Genomic DNA, 25,524 nt, shown 5'->3' with positions numbered 1-25,524 from the left:
AATCAGTTCCACCAACTTAGATAGATGGATGGATAGATAGATTATCTACTCACTATAATATACTCACTATATTCACTAACATAAGTGAGATAAATAAATAAAAAGGAAGAACTATAGGTAATACAGATAAGAATAGTAAGAAGATATCCCTAACATCCCTAATATACATTGACCTGGCCACATAGATATGTGCATATAGGTGGAATCACTATCCATAGTGTGTGTATATATATACACACACACATCTTTGCAAATTTGCATATAGACTATCCATATAGAATATTGCATTTACATATAGGCGGAATGACTATCCATATTGTATATACCGTACTTTTCGCACTATAAGCCGCACCTGACTATAAGCCGCAGGTGTTTTAATGTTTAATTACCATATGTAATTAGCATTGGGACACAATACTGTCGGACAAATAACAAGAATTAACTCATTTACAAGTTGTATTAAGTTTAGCAAATAAGGGAACAGATAAATAACATTTCAATGCAGTCAAAAAAGCAATATTTCGATTTTAACATTTTCGGGTTTGGTCACGTTGAGTCACATATAAGCCGCACCGTTATATAAGCCGCAGGGTCGAAAAATTAGGGAAAAAGCCGCGGCTTATAGTCCGAAAAGTACGGTATATATATATATACTTTTGTATCCATGTTAATATAATCCACATAAATAGTCACAGCAGTCAAGAGATTCATTCTTTAAATGAATGCCATTAGTGAGTGACAATTTGCTCTGCTTGAAGTCCAAAGTTGACACTGCACGTCTCCTCGCAGATAGTGCTGTTTGAGCACGCTCAGTTCAGCGGCCAGTGCTGTGAGATCTACAGGGATGCGGTAGATGTTTCCTCTCTCCAGCTCTCCCCTCTCATCTCTGTCAAGGTCGTCAGAGGATGGTGAGTCACCACTTTTAAATGAAACCTTTAAAGGAAAACAAGCCCTCACAGTGGGCCTTCGCAAACATGACAGGGGAATCTACCAACACATCTCTCTCTCTCTCTCTCTCTCTCTCTCTCTCTCTCTCTCTCTCTCTCTCTCTCTCTCTCTCTCTCTCTCTCGCTCTCTCTCTCTCTAACACATGCACATATGCAGACTAAAACGATTTTGATCTGTTTAGTTTTCGTTTCGTTTGAAGGTTTCCGTAAAAAACGAAAACGTCTCAAGATAATAAGTGCATGCCACACATTTACAAAATAAATGTCTTTCCTGTTTCTTTTATTTTGAAACCCCCCGACCGGAAGTGTTATAGTGTCTGTTGCTAACAGCAGTCGAAATGACTGGACACACACAGGGACAATCAATCAATTAATTTATTCCAACAGGTAGTTTGAGCTGCATGTGAGCCGCGGTCTTTCTCCTCTCCTTTGGAAACTAATGACGTTACGTTAGCTCGAAAAGCACAGAACCGGCCGACACAAGTTAAGCTGTTAGCAACAGACACTATAACACTTCCGGTCGGGGGTTTTCAAAATAATAGAAACAGGAAAGACATTTATTTTGTAAATTTGTGGCATGCACTTATTATCTTGAAACGTTTTCGTTTTTACGGAAACCTTAAAACTAAACGAAAACTAAACGGATCAAAATCGTTTTAGTCTGGATAGTCCCAAACCAGGCAATATAACATGATGTTGCCAGCATCAGCAACCATGAGGAGGTCATTTGTTACCTTGATCAGGGCGGTCTCGGTGCTGTGTTTAGCTCTGAACCCAGACTGGAGTGGTTCGAACAGGTCATGGTGGGCCATGTAGCTGGGCGGCTACTGCGCGCTCGAGGACCTTGCTGAGGAAGGAGAGGTTGGAAATAGGGTGGAAGTTGTTGAGGTTATCGGGGTCCAGACCGGGTTTATTTGAGAATTGGGGTGACTGCTGCCACGTTCAAGTCAGCAGGGACGGAGTCAGTGGACAGGGAGGAGTTAATGATGTCTACCATGAGAGGACAGAGGGTGGGCAGGCCAGCCTTCACCAGGGCTTAAGTAGAATTTGAATGGAGGACTTTTACTTTTACCAAGAGTACTCGTGTATCTAGGTGTATTCTACTCAGGACCACAGGACCACAGGGACTGTGTACTTCTTCCACCACTGCTGACCAGCCTGTTTGGTTCAGAAACACAAGCGTGAAAAGCCCAAGGTGCTCCGTGAGCCGTCTCTCACGGTGACTTGAATATAAGATAAGATAAGATAATATATTCCTTTATTGATCCCCTTGGTGGAAATTCAGGCATCATTGCAGCATGGGGGAGGGGAGGTACAGGTACATGGTGATAGTAGAATGCCCATGGGGACATTAACGTGTGTTGTCGGGCCTTACAAATAAATGTGATTTGATAGGATTTATGATACAGGTCATAAAATTATAGTACAGTGGGGAAAAAAGGCAGTGTAAACAATATAAATGGCTGCTTTTTTTTTTTTTTTTTTTTTATATATATATAGCGCTTTTATCCAAAGCGCTTTTACAATTTGTTACTTACATATTACCCATTCACACACCGACGGCGGAGGCAACCATGCAAGGTGCCAACCTGCTCATCGGGAGCAATTAGGGGTTAAGTGTCTTGCTCAAGGACACATCGACACGCTGCCCGGGAGGAGCGGGAATCCAACCGGGAACCTCCGGATTGCCAGACAACTGCTCTACCTCCTGAGCCACTGTCGCCCCAATACTGTCGCCCCAATATAATTAACTCTTCAGCAAGTAGGCCGTGTAAATAAGCATTGTATTGTATTTGCATTTACAATAAATATAGTTACATAGACGCTATAATCTAAATATATGCTTCATGTGTCTTCCCTGTGTTCTCTTGTGACTGTAGCTGGGTGCTGTATGAGAAGCCCGGCTTCCAGGGGCGCTCCATCGCTCTGGAGGAAGGCTGCATCGAGCTGACCAACGTGTGGGCAGAGCCCGGACCGGAGACCCAGCCGCAGGTCGACCCCCCGATGCTGATCGGCTCCATCCGGCTGGCTGTTTGGGTGAGTGTCCTCCACGCCTTCTCTCTCACTTCACTTGGTCGTAGGGGTTTCACAGTATAGTTGGCTAATCGACTGTCAAAAAAAAAAACTAGTCGACACCGCATCCTTCGTGGATTAATCATTCATCTGTGGTTTTATCACGGTACAGTACTAAAACAGTGGACATAACCGTGGTTATATATTAGGGTTGCCACAGTGATGTGGAATTTCCCATGACTAATAAACTCACGACAACACCCATATTACCGGTGACACTGGACATTTTACAAAATGATGCTCCATATCTCTAGAGCGCTTACTTTAATATTTAATGTTATGCGGCTACATTGATCCATTGTGTCTGACCGTCTACGTCTGTTTTTAAAATGTTTTAAAATGTTCAATGATCGGTATCCATTTGTTGGACAGACAGAGTTGACGTTAGGTTCTAATAAAAAATATATACCAATGGACAGTAATACCTTCGGTCACTTTTCTATCTGTTCATTGACAGATCAATGTAGCTGCAGCCTTATTTAGCGCATCGCGCAAACATACCTTTGTTGGTCTGGACTGGTCCTCTGAGCTCCTCTCCAGTCGAGCTTTCCCTGCTGTGGGGTTTAATCAGCGGTGAGCAAGTTATGTACTCGGTGGATGCCTGAACACAGAGTAACACTGGTGTCACCGACCACCGCGGTAAGCCTATTATATATATATGATATATCTCCGTGATTAATCGACTATTCGACTACTTTCTGGGCGTAGTCGACCACTAAAAGGCAGTAGTCGTGAATGCCTAACATGGTCATCAATATTTCAGTGTCGAGGATCAATATAACTTTGTTCTATTGTTTGAAGGTTGTTTCTTCCTCTAGTCTAGACCCGTCTGCACAACACTATTTCTTTTTGAGGTTTGCTGCTGTTGATGCTATTGAAATCTGTGTGATCACTTAGTATTCAGTCTGGATTTGTGACCGGCTTAAAAGAGATGAGAATAAGACCCAGATGGTGTTTTATCAGATCCTGTTTGGTTGGATCTTAAAAGCCTGACCTCTGAAAATAAGACGTAAGAAGGGAGACATGTTTTCCCTCTCTAGCTGATGCACTGAGCTCTTGATACAAGGACTAACACTAGACAAACGTGTGCGTTTTTAATTGGATTATCTGTATTTTGTAGCTGTGAACGATTTCTCACGTTGCTAATGTTTGTCAATGGAGTAAAACAAATCTATTCTGGGTTCACGGATTGAAGCTCTGAAAGGGTGGATTTGAAATATGGCTTTGATTCACAGCACAGGTGGCTGTGAATGGGGGGGGGGGGGGGGGGGCAGTGGCTCAGGGGGTAGAGCAGTCGTCTGGTAATCAGCAGGACACTCATCCCCTAACTGCTCCCGATGAGTAGGTCGGTACGTTGCATGGTTGCCTCTGCTGTCGGTGTGTGAATGTGAGGCATAAGTTGTAAATGGTAAATGGCATTATTTATATTTGCATTTATATAGCGCTTTTATCCAAAGTGCTTTACATTTCACCCATTCACTCACATACCGATGGCGGAGGCCGCCATGCAAGGTGCCAACCTGCTCATCGGGAACAGTTAGGGGTTAATAAGTGTCTCGCTCAAGGACACTTTGACACGCTGCCTGGGAGGAGCGGGAATCAAACTGGGAACCTCCGGATTACCTCTACCTCCCGAGCCACTGTCACCTCTTGTTGTTGTAAAGTTGTAAAGCGCTTTGGATAAAAAAAAAAGCCGCTACATAAATGCAGTCCATTCACCAGACGACCGAAGCAGTATGTTCGGTCTAAACTGTCCCACCGCTGCTAATTGCCCTGTCTTGTCTCGTCACCTCTGCAGGACTACAGCCTCCCCCACGTGGACCTGTACAGTGAGCCGGAGGGCCACGGCAGGCTGACTCCGTACCACGACGACGCGGAAGAGCTCGGGTCCTTCGGCGTCCCGCAGACCACCGCTTCCATCAAAGTCCACTCGGGGGTGTAAGTGTGTGTGGCGGGTGTAAAAATCCGGCTAAACTAATCTTTTGGTCTCGTGGCGGTTTGAAAGCTTGAGATCGGCACTCGACATGAGCACATCGGGGGCCCATGTGTTCTTCTCTGTTCCTGGTTTGATGCGATCGCTATCTGCGAGCACGATCGAGTCACCCGGGGGGATTGCGATGCGATGAAGTAGCTGAAGCGTGCTCCTGTGAAATCTCACAGCGCTAGGCAATAAAACAATCCCAGCACCCATTAATTAATAGTTTTTTTTCATTGCTTCTGGCTGAAGTGGCACCAACACAGTGTCATGGAAATGCTGGAGCCGGAGTTGCTTATTATAACGTGATGTTCTTGTTTGGCGATAGCTGTCAGGGCAGAAGAAAGGGTTGTGCTAATAATGGATAATGATTACTGTGTTCTAAAGTGTTTATCCTGTGGACTGCGCTCACTCACTCACTCACTCTCTCTCACTCTCTCGCTCCCCTGCCCAGGAATGTCCCGCCTGCTCCTGCATGTTAGGGGGAAAGAGAGAGAGAGCGAGAGAGAGAGAGATATAGAGAGAAGGACAGAGAGAGAGAGAGAGAGAGAGAGAGAGAGAGAGAGAGAGAGAAATAAACTTGTAAAGGCAGGGAGAGGAGGAGCCAGTGGTAGATTTGGAGAGAGAGAGAGACGGACAAAGGCAGCGAGAGGTTCTGAAAAAGCACAGTGTTGTTTCTTTTTTTTTTTTAGAGAGAAGGAGGTATGTAGGACATTTTGTGCCCAGCTTCTGAAGGAAGGCGATGGCAGCGGACCGCCTCCCTCAATGCGTCAAGTGGTTCTTTGTTGGTTTACCTTGGCATCTGTCACAGAAAAAGTCACATTTCGGGAACCATTTAAAAAAGAGGGGAAAAAAGAATGCTCAGTGCCTCCTCTGTTCCCGACTAACCCTTAAAGGGATACTTCACATTTTAAGAAGTCTGTGATTTGGCACAACGGTTTGGGTTTTTGAGATGTTGGAAGCACGTTTGTTAGCATTGCTAAGAGAAGTAAAAAGTGTGTGCCCCCGATTGACCATATCCACACGATGGCCATTTTTATTGTATGTTATGCTCAGGTTGGGTTCCTTTCCACCCTGTTCCCACCTTGGGGCCTGAGCACGACATGAGAGCAAAATGACCGCCATGTAAACATGGTCAATTGAATTCGACAAGCATTTGTAACAAAACCATTTTTGCCTCCAATATCTCAAACCTGGTTCAAGTGTTTTGGTTGTCTTTGTTTGTGACACATCATATACGTTCCTGAAAGTGTAAAGGATGTAATCCATTCGAAAACAAACAGGTCTCACCACTGAAAGCCAAAACAGGATTGGAGAGATTTTTTTCATTCTCAACTTGACTGAGAATTTGAGCCAAGTTTCTAAAGCATTCTGATGGCGTAAGCCAGAAGGTTAACCGGTATTCTGAGTTACAATGAGTCGTAAAAGTTAGAAAAGTACTTATTTTCCTTCTACCGTCAAACTCTTCAAGAAGCTATGTACATACAGCCGGAATGGTTAAATAAAGAGGTCGGGCTTTCATGGTCTGTCCCTTTAAAGCTAAAATTAGAGTTAACCGCTGTCAGATGTAAGACCAGTCCTTGCCAGCCCCTCTCTGCTAACCCATGAATACTGATGCTGCCTCCACTTTCCCAGCAACTCCTCCTACTGTATTAAAACGGAGACATGTGGAATGTCTGTTGAACAAATGCAATTTGGAGTTTTGCTTAGTTAACCTATCGTCAAGGAAACTGTAAAAGAAGGAAGGGTCATCGCGTCAGAATACCAGCGTTCTATGCTCTACTTGGCATGAGACTTTGGTGTCGGTTCTATCGGAGCATGTATTAAAATGAAAATACACCGGCTATCGGAGGAAATATACATCAACCAATATATCAAACATTAGGTACTATTGATAACATTTCCACTGGAGCGCCAGCATGTCATTTATCCAATCGGGTGCATTCCACGTGGGGAAATGAGAGTAGGGAGGGGATACATGCCTGCAACATGTAAACGACAACATTCATTTATTTTATTACTCTACATAAAAATGCTATCTATAGCACCTTTAACAATGCAACAAATTGCAGATGATTCTGACATCCGAGGTTTAAATGATGAGCAGCACCAGTGGTTATCTCGCTGTCTGCAGGTCTTTGTTTTTCTGTCCCTTTCTTCATATATTCTATAAATAAGAGGTTATATATCGTAATAGCTTACGCTCTGCTCGTAGTGGAACTATCCCTTTATCCAGTCTAATAATGAATAATTTTCTCCACATGCACACACCCATCCACCTGGCCACACCCACATCCGCTCCTCTACATAAGCGGGGTCGTGGCCACACCATCAGCTCCTTCCCTATTTTCACCACAGAAAAAGTGTCTGTAACACACCACTTTAGAGTTTAGTGCCAAAATAGTTATTGGAGAAGAGGAGCTGCGTTGACATTGTATCTTTGTTTTCTCTCTCACTATTTTTTGAGGAAATACAGCGATAATGTCTTCGCCACCGGAGTGTCTAGAAGATGATGATCATTCTGACCTCCACCGGCGCTTGGCATTAGGGGCGCGCGTCGCTGAGCAATCCCCACCGGCATTGTCTCCGGCTCTGCAGCTGGATACTATGCTTGGGAGGCGGTCGGCTGTGCGAGGGCTGACGGCCTCTCTGGGCGGGTGATGTTTTTTGCGATGCGGGCGCCAGGTGTGTCAGTTGTGGGGGGACAACTGCACAGCTTACGAAGGTCGGCTCCAGGCTAGAATCCTTTTCGCTGCCCCTTAGCGGCGTGGAGGGGGTTCTAGTCTGATGCCCCACGATAACATTGGCTCCTCCTCAGTGAAGTCGTAGCTTTGTTTTCCTGGGACCGTGATTCCGAATCTGCGGTTCAATTCCCCGGGTCTCTGGACAAACGGATACCCTCTGCTGCCGCGCTGGCCCCGCTTTTCAAGATGAAAAACACCCGGCGCGAGTGTTGCACGTTTCGGGTTCTTGACGTGCATATAGCGCTGGCCCTGGGTGCTTCCAATGTGGAACCACGTTATGGGCCGGCGCGCCTTAGTTGCCCAATTCATAGAGACAGCGTTTTTTATGCGAGCGACTAGGAAGGAGATTTTTATCTCTACCGAGTGCCAGTGCACTAGGTTAGACTCGATGACTCACGTGCATTCACGTTCTGTCCATCTTGGTGGCGCCTTCTGTGATGTTTTAGATCGACACGCGTACCTACCCCCCTCTTAGGACTGGGGATGGCGGCGTGACTAGGACGCGGGACTGCTTCTGGTTGCGCCGGACCAGGTCAGTTAACCCGTTGTCCGCCGGGGCGCAGATCTGCTGTTCTGGTACCCCGAAGGACTTTGTGCTTTTCGGGGGGGAAAATGCCGGGTCGGTCCGGGCTTCGCGGGGATTGATGTCATGGATGTGTGTGTCATATGTATGCCACTACGACTTGCCCATAACGGTGACATGTTTGGTCCATACTGTGTTGTACCTTGCGCTGTGTTGCGCCGTTTGTTTCCTGCTGGGCGGGGATGGGAGGGGGCTGTCGGGGTGGTTGCTGTCAACCCCTCTAGGCATCCCTGTGTAGGTCCCGGTCTGCCAGGCCCAGGTCCGGACTTGTTCTCGTCGACCTGTTGGCCTGGGTTAACCCTTTGAAAGCTGAAACACTTGTACTGCTTGTATAGCCTGTGTATACGCGCAGTTATGTTTCTAAGTTTTCTGTTAAACTAACTGGTTGGTTCTCCGGTGTGTTGGTAGCAGAGTCGACTCTCGGGTTGAGGCCGGGCTTGGTAAGTCCCACGGTCTGCTCACCCTGTGCGTTTTGAGGTACTAAACCCTATTCGCACAGTCGGATCCGATTCCCTCCCGTCCTCCTCTAGGGGGGTCCAAGGGGCTCGGGTCCTCCCCGGTTCAGATGGTTGTGGGGGGCCTCAGCGGGTACATCTGTCGAGCTTCCTCTCTGCTCAGCTCCTGTGTTCCACTACGAGCAGAGTGTAAGCTATTACGATATATAACATACGGTTATTCTATAACCATAGTTATATGAGTATAGCGAGCGCTCTGCTCGGACTCACTGAGGACCCCGTGGTCTTCGCCTTCGGTGGTGAAAGACTTGGGAAGGAGCTGATGGTGAGGCCACGACCCCGCTTATGTAGAGGAGCGGATGTGGGTGTGGCCAGGCGGATGGGTGTGTGCATGTGGAGACAATTATTCATTATTAGATTGGATAAAGGGATAGTTCCACTACGAGCAGAGCGCTCGCTATACTCGTATAACTATGGTTATAGAATAACCGTATGTTATGATTGCATATGAATCGGATCTATTCCCCGGGATTTTCAAACTAGATGGTGCTGAGTCTCAACTAGGGGGGTGGTCAGGAAAAAGAAAATGTGCAATAAAGAAATCCATTAGCTGCAACATAAAAACATAATTTCAATAAAATAGCACATAACACAAGGGTAAGTTCCAAATAGGTTTAACTTATTTAAGTACAGTGTATACGGTTGCACAGTAGTTTAACGCTGAACATGAAAACACACACACACACACACACACACACACACACACACACACACACACACACACACACACACACACACACACACACACAGTGGAACAGAGGATCCAGCAATCACGTATTAGACAAAGATGCATCTGTTTCTAAGCTAGCCCCAAGTTTTCACTGCTTTATTTGAGTTTATTTTGTGCATTGGTGCATTGTCATAGTGGCGCTGTGCCCCTATACCATTGTTTAGGGAAAGCCCTATGAACTCATATTACCTTCCAGCCCTAATTCCCTCTCAATCACTGCAGGTGGCTGGTGTTCAGTGATCCAGGATACCAGGGTCTACTAGCTGTGCTGGAGGAGGGAGAGTATCCCTGTCCTGAGGCCTGGGGCTTCACCTCCCCTTTCATTGGATCCCTCAGACCCCTTAAAATGGTGTGTATAGCATTTATGTTCACTATCATTGTAGTTTCCAAAACACGTTAATGCCATAAGCTTCGGACGCTCCCAAACTTCGATTCTCCCGTTCCACATCCACATGCAAGAAAGCCACTGACCACGACGTAATATTTACTGTTTAATGTCGGGTTTTCATATACACTTTCACGTTTCCTAATCATATAGAGCGAGATTAGTAAAGTTATCCAGGGAAAGAGAGAGGTCTGAAAACTGTCTGGCTCCACTCTCTCATCACTCGGTCTGACTGCCGGTACAATCTGCGTTATTTTCCTTCTGACGGTAAAATAAAGTTATCATGTCAAAATAAAAGTCCCTCGGCCTATCAGCCAAATATCATGTAAAAAACAAACTCTGTAACAAAGAAATCATTCTTATCAATAAACATGAATTGCCTTCACATTTTAACTTCTGTACTGTAAATTAGGCTTGGGCGGTATGACGGTATTACGGTATACCAGGGTATTACGAGATCCCGCCGGTATGATTCTCAATACCGTGACGTCACAGACTGCTATTACACTGAGTTGATTGTAGTGCACAGCACGCGCCAGCAGAGGGTTACGTGGCTACCGTTCTGAGAGCTAACGTTGATACCTGGATGGTGCGGGCTAACTGGCTACCGTTCTGAGAGCTAACGTTGATACCTGGATGGTGCTGGCTAACTGGCTACCGTTCTGAGAGCTAACGTTGATACCTGGATGGTGCAGGCTAACTGGCTACCGTTCTGAGAGCTAACGTTGATACCTGGATGGTGCGGGCTAACTGGCTACCGTTCTGAGAGCTAACGTTGATACCTGGATGGTGCGGGCTAACTGGCTACCGTTCTGAGAGCTAACATTGATACCTGGATGGTGCGGGCTAACTGGCTACCGTTCTGAGAGCTAACGTTGATACCTGGATGGTGCGGGCTAACTGGCTACCGTTCTGAGAGCTAACGTTGATACCTGGATGGTGCGGGCTAACTGGCTACCGTTCTGAGAGCTAACGTTGATACCTGGATGGTGCGGGCTAACTGGCTACCGTTCTGAGAGCTAACGTTAATACCTGGATGGTGCGGCTAACTGGCTACCGTTCTGAGAGCTAACGTTAATACCTGGATGGTGCGGGCTAACTGGCTACCGTTCTGAGAGCTAACGTTAACGTTAATACCTGGATGGTGCTGGCTAACTGTCTACCATTCTGAGAGCTAACCTTAATACCTGGATGGTGCGGGCTAACTGGCTACCGTTCTGAGAGCTAACGTTGATACCTGGATGGTGCGGGCTAACTGGCTACCGTTCTGTGATTTGTTTACTTGGTAACACGGGTTGCTAAGGAATTTAGGTTTGAGGCTGAAGAAAGTGCACTTTTAGGTTGAAAGAACGGCCTTAATGTCAACGTGTTTCAATATAAGCGTTATGTATGGTGATAACGAGTATATTGTTAGCTCCGCCCCCCCCCCCCCCTCCCCCCCTCTGATGAAAATGAATGTCATACAGTCATATACCGTATACCGGGGTATTATGTCAGCAGGTATGATGGTATGAAAAAAATTATACCGCCCAAGCCTACTGTAAATACTATCTATCTATTTATCTATTTATTTATCTATTTAAACACCATGAAATACATGTCCAAAATACTTTCTCATAAACTGAAATTACTCTTATTTACCAGACTAGGCATTTAGGCACATACAATCATTATGTAAGATGTTTATGGACACTGCAGGAGAAATACATTTATGTTCACTATCATTATGTAAGATGTTTATGTTCACTATCATTATGTAAGATGTTTATATTCACTATCCGATGTTTATGTTCACTATCATTATGTACACAGCAGGGGAAAGACGTTCATGTGGTACACACATTTATTGGTTTGCATTGGAGGCCAATTTGTTTCCAAAATCACGAGAACCAGTGATGTGTTTTCAGTTCACCTCATATGAATGTTTTATTGTATTTTGTTATTTACATTCGACTGGCAGTTTGGTAGTCAAATTCATGTATTATTTTCAAATTGGAGTATTGAAATTCATTCTGACAGCCCTAATTAGCAGCAGTAAGGAAGCATCCTATCAGAGTGTTCTCCACCCACCATATCTGCTGCTGCCCAGACTCCATGTAATGAGTCATTTTCATAAATATAAATGTTTGTGCTTCGTTATGCCGTTTCATTTTGACAGTTTAGCTTGCATTTAAAAAAATCAGATCTGAGCAATAAATCAGAATTGAGCGCTAAGGCTTGCGGTGTGAAAATAGTCTTATATAAAGAATTACGCCCAGCTGTTGCATGGTGTCATCCCTACTGAATTGCATTATATTGCAGGCAGAGTTCCGTTCAGCAGAGGGATATCTTGCCTCGCTCCCTCCCTGGTTCTCTCAAGCAGCTCGGCTCCTTGTTGTACTCTTTATGCAAATTTGACAATTTGCATAATTGCTTACTCCCTCTTTAATGCCGTGGCCAGTTAATTAGGGGAGGAAGGGTGTCTGTTAATGGTAATGTCTGTGTGTTCCAGGGAGGAATTAAGGTGGAGAATCCTAATGAAGTCAAGGTATTTATTTTTTTACTTTACATTACGTTTAACTTTTTCTACTGTACTATAATTGTATTGCCTATATTTATGTCTTCTACTATTACCATGCCCATACCTGTACCCCCCCCCCCCCCTCCCCCTCCCCCTACCCCATGCTGCTATGATCCCTGCATTTCCCCAAGGGGATCAATAAGAGGAATATATGATCTCTTATCTTATCTTATGTTCAGTATACAGTACTCTGTGCTTTATTTTGTACATGCATAGCTTGTGATACATGTATGTGGGTGACTACATCTGTGTTGATGTTACACTCTTCCAGTCATTTGAATGATGTGGCTAAACCTGATCTGTGACAATTTTCTATTACAATAACACGTATACGAGTACAATCTGTGTATACAACTTGCTATAAAATGCATACATAAATATATCTATGTAGCTCACGCAGTGCAAAACCTTGTGCAATAAAGGGAAACGTGCTAATCTACAATTAACGTGCAATCTGTTCCAGCACTTTACAATTCAAGTGCAATAAAATGAGCACATTAGCACTTTGGCACAAGCACCAGTCACTTTAACACTTAAACTTATAGTCTTCCTATTTCCTATTGTCTCGCCACATTGGACATATTATATTGTCATTGTCTGTATCATCTATTGTCTGTTTTTTTATGGTTGTAAAGTTTGTGTACATTTTGTTAACATCAACCTGCAAGGACTACAGATGGAAATTAGCCTCTGGCTATAATCTGGAATATTTGCATGAAATATTTATTTTAAATAAATATATATATATTTCTTACCAAAGAACCCGATAGATGTGATCATTATACTATTACACGTGTGTAACTTTAAAAGCAGCCAACTAAATGTCGTGAATCGGCATTCATTCTGAAATGACTTGTATTGACACACCAATCGGTGCCCGTGCTGAGGCATCAGTTTAATTTGACCTTTGACCCGTTCTGTCCTCAGGCTCTTGTCTATGAGAGGCCTGGCTTTGAGGGGACCTGTCTGGAGATCGACGGTGAAGTCTTCAGCTTCGACGACTATGAAGGAGACAATGTCAAAGAGGGGACCAATCAGGACTCAAGGAAACTGCAGTCGGCCGGCTCTGTAAAGATCATTGGAGGACTGTACGTTGTTTCTATTAAAAAAATATTATTACGCCATATATTTATGTGACAATTTGTTTGGAATACATTTAGCAACACAGTTTGGCAACGCTCTAGCTAGAAATGACAGTGTTTATTGTGTGGGGCGTGTAATTTTGAGGTAATGCAACGCGGTCCTTGTGCATTTCTCATGCTTTTTAGACTGTCATGTTGTCTTTGATCTAAGCCCCTGTGTGTATGCAGTCACTACGCACTAGGGTTAGCGTGTCGGGTATGAAGCATGAAGCTATGCATCTGAAGCATGGGGGGAAACGAGCAGGGGCCGATGTTTTCTGTTGTGGATGGTTAAACGTTTTGGCGCCATGTTGTGGTGTGGATTAAATCAAATAATAATAATAATTATTATTTATATTTTTATTAATTAATAATAACTGTTTGCTGCCTGTCAGGAGCTCGGAACCCGGGACAACACTCCGACCGTGGCGCTCTGCGAGTCAGCTAACTGTTACGCATCGATTACACTATTTCATAACCGCTTGATGTCAGAATAGAATTCTGAACTATCTCTTCAAGTCCCTCACAACCTTCCCGTTTCCTCCGTGAACACATTGAACGATGGAAACACTACACATTATCTTAATTTATGTTTAATTTTTAAACCCTTTCACTACCACACCACAGAAGGTTAACCTTTCACTACAGTGAACGGGTTAACCTTCTGTATTGTCGCAGTGAAAGGGTTAACCCATTAGTAGTGTGGCAGTGAAAGGGTTACACCCTAGCCCTGTTTCGTACTCACTGTACCAGTGATGTCGTCGCTCGGCGCTGGAACACTTTCTCAACACACTCCGTGTTGTTCTTCATACCGGATGCCGGCAGCTCCACCCGGTTAACCACAAACTAATGCACCAAATGGGGTCATGTCACGCTCCTGTCTGTACAAGCCCTGAAAACGACGTTTTAAACCTACTGTGAGTGCACTGTGTGGAATAGGCTCCAGCCTTGCTTTCGCGGTTTGTGCAGACAGCAGCGTGACAGTGACACCATTAGTTTGTTGATACCTAGGTGGAGAGGCTGAAGAAAAGAGGGCGGGGCTTGAGATAGGTCAAAAGTATTTATTAAGATAAGATGAGATATTCCTTTGTTGATCCCCTTGGGGGAAATTCAGGCATCATATCATCATGGGGGAGGGGAGGTACAGGTACATGGTGATAGTAGAAGACATGATAGAGGTCATAAAAGTATAGTACAGTACAGTGGGGAAATAAAAAATTAAAATAGGCAGTGTTATTTATTTATTTTTACAATATCCTGGGTTTTTGTTATTGCTCTATCTAACAATGTCCTCATATCTGACCATAATGCACCCCTCTCTCCTCTGCAGCTGGGTGGGCTACAGCCAGCCAGGGTTCGAGGGCCAACAGCATGTCCTGGAGGAGGGAGAGTACCAGGACTGGGAGGACTGGGGAGGAGGCTCCGAACACCTCCTGTCTCTACGACCTGTAACCACTGTACGTATCACACTGAGCTAAGTGGAATGTGTTGTGTATGGTGGTAACTATATGGTAACGTGCTGGTACTACGGTGTGCTTAGCTTGCTGGTACTTGGATGCTTGTAGTGTATCGCTGGAAGCACTTGGGATGTACAGTAAGCTATGTCTGGATTTGCTGGTTCCCGACTGTATATGTATATCTCTGCGCTTTTTGCTCGTCTGTAGTGTGGGTAGTGAAAGGGTTAACCTTCTGTAGTGTGGTTGCGAAAGGATTAACCCTTTGTCGTGTGGCAGTGAAAGGGTTAACCTTCTGTATTGTCACAGTGAAAGGGTTAACCATTTGGTAGTGTGGTAGTGAAAGGGTTATTAACATAGACTGAAATGTACCTTTGATCTCCAGGGCAGTGGTACATACATCGTGTCATTTTATTTTACTTACTCGGAAGCATTTTATACGACCTAAACATAAACATCTGGGCCACTTATTTGTCAAACGCTTACCCCAAAGTTGTTGAAATGTTCCAACTTCTCACAATGTAAACGAGGAGTCTGTCTGTTTTCCGAGCGCAACATTTGTTAGTCATCGATGCATCATAGCCCAGCCCAGTAAACAGACATTTTAAGAAGTTGGGACCATTTCAACAATGTTTAGGTAATGTAAAATGCTTCTGAATATAATAGAATTACATGAAATACTGCTGCCCCAGGAGATCTAAAGTTAATTTGAGTCTATATTCATTTGCCCGGCTGAGATATGAAGCTAGCAAAGCGTAGTGGTACACATACAGCCCTGGGAACCAGCGACGTCTGTATGTGATGGTCATTGGTTTCGTATGGTTTCATTCCCACCACAGGATTTCATGGCTCCACACCTGAAGATGTTCAGCGACAGAGACTTCGGCGCGCTGGGCCTCAACATCGACCTCACAGTCCCTGTTCCCATCATGGAGGACACAGGTTACGGGCTGAAGACGCAGTCTGTCGACGTCTTGGGAGGAGTGTAAGTCACAGGTCTCCCCCCTCTGTAATGCACCGTCAGATCTCTCTCTCTCTCTCATAAGGATGATGGGGGAGGGAACAGGTCTCTCCCCTCTGTAATGCACTGTCAGATCTCTCTCTCATAAGGATGATGGGGGAGGGAACAGGTCTCCCCCCTCTGTAATGCACCGTCAGATCTCTCTCTCTCTCATAAGGATGATGGGGGAGGGAACAGGTCTCTCCCCTCTGTAATGCACCGTCAGATCTCTCTCTCTCTCATAAGGATGATGGGGAGGGAACAGGTTAGGTTGGCTGGCTGGTAAATGTCAGGATCCTTGCTCAAGTGTTCACAAGGCATCATCACATTTCTGTTGACTAAAGTAGTTAAGATGTCATGTCAAGTTTATTTATATAGCACTTATTTAAAAAGCAAACAAACCGCTTTTAACAACCATATCCCCGGTGATAATTATCACTGCCTGAGCTTCAGAGAACATACTGTAGCTATCTTTCCCCACTTACTCTACTTATAAGATGTGCTAGACGCGGGGTTCGCACAAGGTCTTTGAACTTGAAGTGCTTAAAGTGCTTGATTTTTGTAAAAAAAAAGTCAAGGCCTGGCATTCCTTGAAAACAGCCCATTTTTTAACAAGGTGCTTAAAAAGTCCTTGAAATTAAAATCAACCATTCGCAATGAAAGTGTTGTTCATCCATGATCAAATTGTTCTGAATCAAGAATTTATTTTTATTTAAAGTGTAACTAATTGTCGGAAATGGGTTAAGCCATAAATATTGGATCCGATTTTTCTTCAATAAAAAACAGCATTTAAAAGTGAATTGTATCCTTTTAAATGCCCTTTTAAAATGGAAAATAGTGCTTAGGAAAGTACTTGAAATACCTTGAATTTCATTTTGCAATGTCTGTGGGAACCCTGCTGTTTGATAACCATTATGGACAGATAAGTGCCACACTTGCTCTGAGATGCATTGTTCATTCAAGGTGTGTTGATACAGTGCTAGTTGATTCATGTGTGTGTGTGTGTGTGTGTGTGTGTGTGTGTGTGTGTGTGTGTGTGTGTAGTTCAACGTGTGTGTGTAGTTCAAGGACAGAGGAGTAAATGGCCACTCCCAGGCCGGCAGGTTGAGACAGATCGCCGGTGTCTCTGACATTCGGTGCATTTCTCCCGCCTTTTAACTGTTAGTTGGTCAAGTGACCGTCCCACACCCTGGTGGAGGTTGGAGGCGGGACATCGGGGAGGAGCTCTGTGAGCAGTCAGGCTTTAGTAATCAACGGCCTAATTACATGTACAGTACAGTGCTCTCTTCTTCAGGCATTTGTCTGGCTTCCTCTTATTATCGTATAGTCAGTGTTGTAGTCGAGTCACTAAATGTCGAGTCCGAGTCGAGTCTCGAGTCCCCAGTGTTCGAGTCCGAGTCCAAGTCCGAGTCACCAAAGAAGAACCTGAGTCGAGTCCGAGTCGAGTCCCCGTTACCCTATAGTCAGAGTCCGAGTCCATGTCATCAAGGTTGAGTCCACTCCACTCTGGCAGTCAAAGAGCTGACATACGAATAAAAAAAGGTCTACATTAAACATAAATGACACAGCGGTCACCATTTCAAAGGGAGTTTATTTACTTTGTGACACAATAGCCAAACAAATGCACTAGCCATCAATATCTTATGCCAAATGATTAGGGGCTATTACAAAAGAAAACTGGAAAAAAATGTATTTATCAATTAACAAGCCTGAGTCCTCGTCTGCACCTTCCGAGTCCAAATGCAGTCAATGCTCGAGTCCAAGTCCGAGTCATCAGTGCTCAAGTCCAAGTCGAGTCACGAGTCCTGAAAAGCAGTCCAGGACTCGACTAGAGTACTACAACACTGCGTATAGTACAGATTGAGGCCAAACCGAGGTAGTATACCACTGGAAATGTGGTTAACAGTTATACAGTCTCTATTGTTTACACATGCGTCAGATTGTTTTCGTTGCTGTTGGTAATTTATTTTAAAACGTGACAAAGTCCTTTCACTACCTTGACTTTTTGACAAGCTGAAGAAACTCATTTAATGCACCTCATTCCGCACCGTATGTTATGATGAGTGACTCACAAAATGGAGGATAATGAGGAATGGAACATTCTTTTCCTTCCTGCTTCAGTAGACATGGCCTTTGCTGTCTTTAGCAGTCCTGGAGAGTTCGGATGCCTACTGCTGGCCTGTTATTATATTATACAACCTCGCCCTTGTCATGCTGCAACCCCCCCCTTCAAGACGAATTGGCTCTGGTAGTCCTGCAGATAGAGACTTGTCTGTCTGTGCAAACATGATCAGACATGCACATGCACACGTGCGCGCACACGAACGCACGTGCACACACAAAATGATTTGTGAATAGAATAACATACTCTTGGTTTTTCAGTCAGTCTGTCTCTTTCTCTCCAATAGACACAAACACAATTGTAAACAATGCTCTTCCCTCTATCTCTTTCTAGCAAGTAATCAGTACTACACATTATGAACATCTCTGTTTATCTGTCTGTCTGTGTCTCTCTTTAGAAGACAAAGTACACGCACACACACACACATGCACACGCACACACACACACGCATACCACATTTCCCGTGAGGCTACACACAGTATAGTCATTTAGCCACTATGATGTGGGAGATCAAGCTCACTCTTCATCCTGTGGAAGACAGTCATTTGGAAACAAACAAACAAACAAATTGAAGGGAGAATCCGCCCTAACATAGAATTTACATTTACATTTAGTAATTTAGCTGAAGCTTTTTTCCAAAGCGACTTACAAATTGTGTACAACAAGTCAGCAGGAGGGGAACACCTCTGGCAGCTAAGGGTCAGTGGTAGGGATGTCCGATATTATCGGCCTACCAATATTATCGGCCGATATTGGCATTAAAATGTGATATCGGAACATATCGGTATCGGTTTAATTTTTTTTTTTTTTTTTTTTTTTTAACATTTCTATAACCTTTATTTACCCAGGCAAGCAAGTAAGAACAAATTCTGATTTTATTTATTGTCAAAAGTATGCATAATGTTGTGTTAATTCCACAACAAGAGATATGTAATGTTAATTACCTGAAATTATTCAGTTTTTGGGGGGGGGAGGGGAAACCCTGCATATATCGGTATCGGTTGATATCGGTTGATATCGGTATCGGAAATTAAGAGTTGGACAATATCGGTATATCGGTATCGGTATTATATTTAAATAAATTGTACAGCTCTGTAGAACACAGTATTATATTTTAAGATGAATACTACAGAATGAATACTATAGTATACTACAGAATACTATTTTATACTACAGAATGAATACTATAGTATACTATTAAAGGTGGACATTCCCTTTTAAGTGTTGGCATACAGTCACTTAACGAACACACAAGCCCTGTCTCTGCCTCTGCGACTGTGTGGTTTTCTGTCGTCTGTGTGAGCGTGGTCACACACACACACACACACACACACACACCCTTCCCCCACAGTTCCCGCCATGCCCTCACAATCTTTGTTTTTGAATCTTTTTGAGTTCTACTTCTTATTTCTTCTCCGATGTTATTGTCTCCTCTCTCCCAGGTGGGTGGTGTTTGAGGAGCCAGGCTTCTCTGGGGACGCCTATGTGCTGGAGAGAGGCCTGTACGGAAGCCCAGAGGACTGGGGGGCCTCGCGGCCCAGAATCGCCTCCGTGATGCCAGTCGTTGTGGTGAGAATTAAATCTGCCAGTTGCAAGCGTTTCCTGATTCTTGATTTTAAAAGAAATTATTAATATATAATTATATTATATATATAATTAATACTATTTCAAATAATTTATTATATATATATATATATATATTTTTTTATATATATATATATATTTTTTTAAACAGACATATAAACAAACATGACAACACACGATAAGATATACAAGCATTAATTAACAGTGCATATCCAATGAAATTACCATTTAGTCAAATGTCTTATACAGGATATACCCCTAATACCTGTTATCTAAAAACCTACACACATATGCTCCAGCTCGAACCCCTCCCTCCCGGACCCCCCATTGGATAATCCAACCATTATAACTTGTTCCTAACCAGACACTACCATTATATGCTAGCTTTTATTCTCTCCACCACTTCTAACCACAATGTCATTTTGGATTCATTGAGACCCAAAATTCTTGCTGTAGATATTTCTTGATAAATCACATCGAGATATGTAAGAGTCCAGACCTTCCGGCAAATTTTTTCCGGTTGAAACCATCGTGATGCTATCAGCTTTTTAGCCACTGTGATACCGGATAAAACCAATCTCTTTAGCTGTGGAGGTACTGCATGCTCAAAGACATCATTCAGCAGTAATACAGAGGGGCGTACAGGTATATCCAGAGTTAAAGGGGAACTATCTTATAAATGGCCTTTTTGAGTGTTTAGCATTGTTTCCTAGCTATGTGAACTTATATTAATATGATCTATGTCTCAAAATTCTCATATTGGCGCATTCTTCCAATTCTCCTCTCACAATATTCACCCTCACTGAACTGAGTCATTTGAAAATGTGCGCGATATGTGATGTCAGAAAGACACCGCTGCATGTTAATGTTCAGGCGCCGCCACCGCTGCGCAGTGGTTTAGGAGCCCAGGCTCAAAACAGCTCGAGATCTTGAGGTAGAAAAATGCTGTTTTTGAGGACTTGATTAGAAATACAAAACAATGAATAAAAAAAAAATATATATATTACAGAGGTGTTCCATAGACTCACAGGAATTGTGTAAAAGTGCCCAAATAGTGAAAGAAATAGTAAAATAGTTCCCCTTTAAGAGATTTGCTAATTGCTGGGTCACTTCTTTCCAAAATATCTTAACTGGTGGGCAGTCCCAGTACATGTGCATAAATGTCCCTTCGTCCCCATTTGTACATAGGGAGCATTTGGAGTCTTGTTTAAGACTCATTTTGTTCAGTCTTATAGGAGTTAAGTATGTCCTGTGAATATAGTTAAGATTGATTTGTTGATGGTCCGGGTTCCTTGATGCAAGTCGTACATTTGCCCAGGCCTCTTGCCAGTCAAAGTCTGTCTCCAGGTCTGGTATATCCCTCCTCCAGACTGAGTCTAGATGGAGGGTTTCATACGAGGCCGTTAGTAATTGATGATAAAGATCTGATACAAAACCTCTCGATGTCTCTCTTTCATAGAAAATTTGTGGTATCTGTGGTGTACAATTGGTATCTTTAATGGAACACCGTGAGCCTTCAAACATGCCAATAACTGTGCGTAAAAATAATATGTGGACTTGGTGAGATTAAATTTTTTGCGTATTTCATTGAAACTACAAAAACCCTGTTTGTTGAAATATATATATTATTCCTTTTATCACACAATGTATATAATATCAAATGAGTTGTTAAAGAGAAATATGTTGAGTGCCTGAAAATACTAATAATTCTTCCCTCCTTGGGTTCATTTCAGGATAACTTTGAGAACTCAACCAATTTTAAGGTGAGTAAAACAAAAATAGCCATGGAATCGTATTTTCTGTTTCATTGGCGCTGATTTATTTATTCCCTCATTTTCGGGGCCCGGTGTGTCTGAGTGAGATATCGACCGGATGACTCACAGAGGATGACTCACAGAGGATGAGACTTGTTGTGTTTGTCTGCGTCTCTCAGGTGCAGTTGTTTTCCGAGCCGGACTTCCACGGCGTCGTCCTCGGTCTTGAGGACAGCGCTGCGTCCCTCCAGCAGGGCTTCTCTCTGGCCTCCTGTAGGGTCCAAGCGGGCAGGTGAGAACACCTCCTCCCTCACCCCTCATCACTCACCCCTCATCCCTCATCACTCACCCCTCATCCCTCATCACTCACCCCTCATCCTTCACCCCTCATCCACCATCCCTCATCACTCACCCCTCATCCTTCACCCCTCATCCACCATCCCTCATCCTTCACCCCTCATCCACCATCCCTCATCACTCACCCCTCATCCCTCACCCTTCACCCCTCATCCTTGAGCCGTACTGTATTGTACCCATTCTGCAATCTGTTAATAAAATGTTCAATCCCTCACCCCCCTCACCCCTCATCCAGGAAGAACTACAACCGTTACCCTCACATTGCGGTGCCTTAGTGTTTTTAGAAAGTCCACCATAAAAAGTTAAAACAAATTCTATTATATATTTATTTCCGTAACTGGATAAACAAACAGTCCTTGGGGGAATATTACGCCACAGCTTGAAGCCAGAAGGCTACCTAGAAGGTTACAGTCTCATTGTGTTGTGTGCAGGGCCTATACTTTAGTTTGCTAATAGATGTGTACTATGCAGAGAAGTATCTTCTGGGCTTCTAGACCTTTGGTTTACGTTAACTCCAAAACAGGTTATTCTTTTTTAAGAAATGATTGTTCTATGAGTCAGTTTTATAAAATCAACATTTACCAACATTTGGCTAAATACCTTTAGACCTAGGAAGTCTTCCAACGTTAACACGCTCAATGCCTTTGTGGGTGAATGTTTTTCAGCTGGCTGGCATTTGAAGGCCAGGACTTCACTGGGAATATGTATGTTTTGGAGGCAGGGAGCTATCCCAACCTGAGAGCGATGGGCTGCTCTCATTCCTGCCCCTCCATCCAGTCCCTACAGACCGCTGGCTTTGTAAGTCGCCTACCTACAGTACTCTCTATTCTACTCTCTCCCTATTCTACTCTCTCTCTGTCTCTCACTCTCTCTTCTACTCTCTCTCTCTTTCTGTCTCCTTTTCTTTCTCTTTCACTCTCTTTCTGTCTCACCCTTTCTGCCTCTCACTCTTTCTGTCTGTCTCTCTCACTTTCTGTCTCTTTCACTGTCTCACTCTTTATGTATGTCTGTCTTGCTTTCTGTCTCTCTCTTTCTGTCTCTCTCTTTCTGTCTCTCTGTTTCTCTCTCTCTCTCTCTCTCTCTCTCATTTTTATATGAATCACACATCGTCTCCATACAGGATGATATATGATTCATAGGCCACTGCTGGATGATACATTTACTGTAGAAACAACTCTCCCATCTGTTTTCCAGAGGAACAGAGGCCAAAGAAGTATTTTGGTGGATTGTTTGATGCGTTGCTAGGAAACGGCTCAGACTGCAGTCGATTTCCTGAAGCAGTGTTTCTCTTAAATAGCAACAACTGACCACCGTGCTCCTACGCAGCGAGTTGGGCGATGTCTCACGGTCAAAACACTTCGGCCCCGGGGCGGTCAGGTGGCGTAACGGAGATTGCGTTCGTCACCAACCCCGGAGCGGCTGGATTCGCCTGTTTGAATCCAGCTCACAGCTCCGGGGTTGTCACCAGCTTGGCTGGCCGTTCACACTAATACAATTGGCAGTATTAGAGGGTGGGAGAAGCTGGCGGGGGTTGGTCCGGGTCGTTGTAAACAGCGACTCCTACAGTTCGGTCGGGGCGCCTGCTAAGTGCGGATAGGATCTAAGTGGGATAGTGTGATCCTTCCACACGCTACGGCGCTACGCCCTCTCAGTGAGAATCCGCGCTGCCAGGTGAAAAGAAGCGGTTGATTGGCTAGACGTGTGTCGGAGGAAGCACGTGATAGCCTCCACTCTCCTAGACCGACTGTGGGGGGGTAAGTGCGCAGCGACCAGGAAGGGGATTGGGAATTGGCATAACGACTAACATTGGGATGGGAGAAAATCGGAGGAAAAAGGAGGGGGAAAAAGATAATAATAATAAAAAAAAAAAACACTTCGGCCCCGAAAGGAAGTAAACAGCAACGCTACTTTCACACTGTATTTTAATTAAATAATCTTTTAATTATTCCCCCCTCCCTCCCTCCCTCCCTCCCTCCCATCGTTTTGAGTCTACTTTAGAAATACAAACCTGAAATCTGAAACATTTCACGGCGTCTGTCCGTTTAGTTACTTGCGTCCATGGAAATGACGACCAACGTAACAAAGGTATATAGACTATAGAGGGTCTCTTTTGTGGTTGTCCTCCGCAGAACAGATGGCCTAAAACGCTAGTTTATGTTTTTGTTTTGTTGTTGTTGAAACCGTCCAGATAAGTGGGAGTTTGGTCTGTTTCCGGGGTGACCTCCGAACAGTTCTATACAATAGTCTCTGTTGCCCACTCAGTCCCAAACTCTACTCTCTCTTTCCGTATCTCTCACTCTCTCTTACTGTCTCTCTCTCTCTCTTTCTGTCTCTCTTTCTATCTCTCCCACTCTCTGTCTCTTTCTTTCTTTCTGTCTCTCACTCTCTTTCTGTCTCTCACTCTTTCTGTCTCACTCTCTTTCTGTCTGTCTGTTTCTCTCACTTTCTTTCTTTCTGTCTCTCACTCTCTTTCCGTCTCTTTCACTCTTCTGTCGTTTTCTGTCTCACTCTCTCTCCCCCCTATAGTTCTCCCTGCCGTCTCTCACTCTGTTTGAGCCGTCTGTCTGTCTCTCTCACTCTCTCTCCCCCTATAGGAGTTGTCCCTGCCATCTCTCACTCTGTTTGAGCTGTCTCTCTGTCTGTCTCTCTCTCACTCACTCTCTCTCTCTCTCTCTCCCTATAGGAGTTCTCCCTGCCGTCTCTCACTCTGTTTGAGCGCTGTGGTTTGCGAGGGAAGAAGATGATACTGATGAGTGGCTCGGTCAACCTGCAGCTGGCTGGAGGCTGCAGCCGGGTGCAGTCGGTGCTGGTGGAAGGGGGCATGTAAGTAACGGCTGCCTAACCAGGCCAATGTTCTGGTTGGTTAGGACAGATCACCGGAGGAGCACACGGTCAAAACTGACTACTGACACCAGCGGCTGAGACGTTATCAGGGTCAAGGACCAGGTTTCGGTCGTCAAGGCGTCTGAAAGTCACATCGTTGTTTTGTTACCAAGCGTAGCATAGCAATAATTGTGTCTGTGTGTGTGTGTGTGTGTGCCAACCCGGTTTTATACAGTTCTACGATGCCAACGCAGGGAACAAGACTCCCTGAAGTGATGAAGACACTTTTCACTCTCGGTGAAAGGGGAAGGGGCTGTTAAAAGTGACGGGGAGATGTGAAACAGGGAGGACATCCCTCACAGACATGTACTTAGCAGGCAGGCTTTGCTCTCAGGAGCACCAACTATATGGCGCGAGAGCAGCACTGAGGACCAATGAATCACTGCGACAGTGTAATGACAGTGGTTTGCTGCGGCCCATACCAGGCACACAGGGCCTCACATGTCTAGCACCATGTGCAAAAACCTGTATATTTGGAAATATATATATATATGCGGTCAAACGGCGACCCCTAGGCCAAAGAGCCCTGCTCGGTACTGCACTTTGTTTACATTTATTTTTGTTTTGTTTTGGTGTGTGGGTTGGAGTTGAGTGGGGACAGGGGGGGGGGGGGGGGGGGGCGTTGCTACTGCTGGCCACTCCTCAGGCTCTGCCAAGAGAGGAGTCTGGAGAGAGACTCACACTGTAATAAGTTACTGAACTCCCAACAACCCACACGTCGGACCAAAACAAAAACA

At 44.4% G+C, this 25,524-nt stretch overlaps 1 protein-coding gene across 4 annotated transcripts in view; it reads left to right on the top strand.

Moving 5' to 3' along the window:
• Window positions 1-25,524, top strand: part of LOC311229191 (uncharacterized protein) — a 50,541-nt gene that overhangs the window by 11,896 nt on the left and 13,121 nt on the right. For all 4 annotated transcript variants that reach the window (XM_084315259.1, XM_084315258.1, XM_084315256.1 and 1 more), the window contains 13 exons: window positions 790-908; window positions 2,828-2,984; window positions 4,819-4,958; window positions 9,790-9,916; window positions 12,444-12,479; window positions 13,440-13,600; window positions 14,964-15,090; window positions 15,927-16,072; window positions 19,652-19,778; window positions 21,527-21,556; window positions 21,727-21,839; window positions 22,570-22,702; window positions 24,588-24,727. In XM_084315259.1, coding sequence (XP_084171385.1) covers window positions 790-908; window positions 2,828-2,984; window positions 4,819-4,958; window positions 9,790-9,916; window positions 12,444-12,479; window positions 13,440-13,600; window positions 14,964-15,090; window positions 15,927-16,072; window positions 19,652-19,778; window positions 21,527-21,556; window positions 21,727-21,839; window positions 22,570-22,702; window positions 24,588-24,727 — 1,556 coding nt within the window. The remainder of the gene's footprint in view (window positions 1-789; window positions 909-2,827; window positions 2,985-4,818; window positions 4,959-9,789; window positions 9,917-12,443; window positions 12,480-13,439; window positions 13,601-14,963; window positions 15,091-15,926; window positions 16,073-19,651; window positions 19,779-21,526; window positions 21,557-21,726; window positions 21,840-22,569; window positions 22,703-24,587; window positions 24,728-25,524) is intronic.

This window comes from Notolepis coatsorum (assembly GCF_963971535.1).
Source record: "Notolepis coatsorum genome assembly, chromosome: 5".
Lineage (NCBI taxonomy): Eukaryota > Metazoa > Chordata > Actinopteri > Aulopiformes > Paralepididae > Notolepis > Notolepis coatsorum.
Note: the sequence above shows the minus strand (reverse complement) of the source record. Positions and strands in the feature narration are given on the sequence as shown.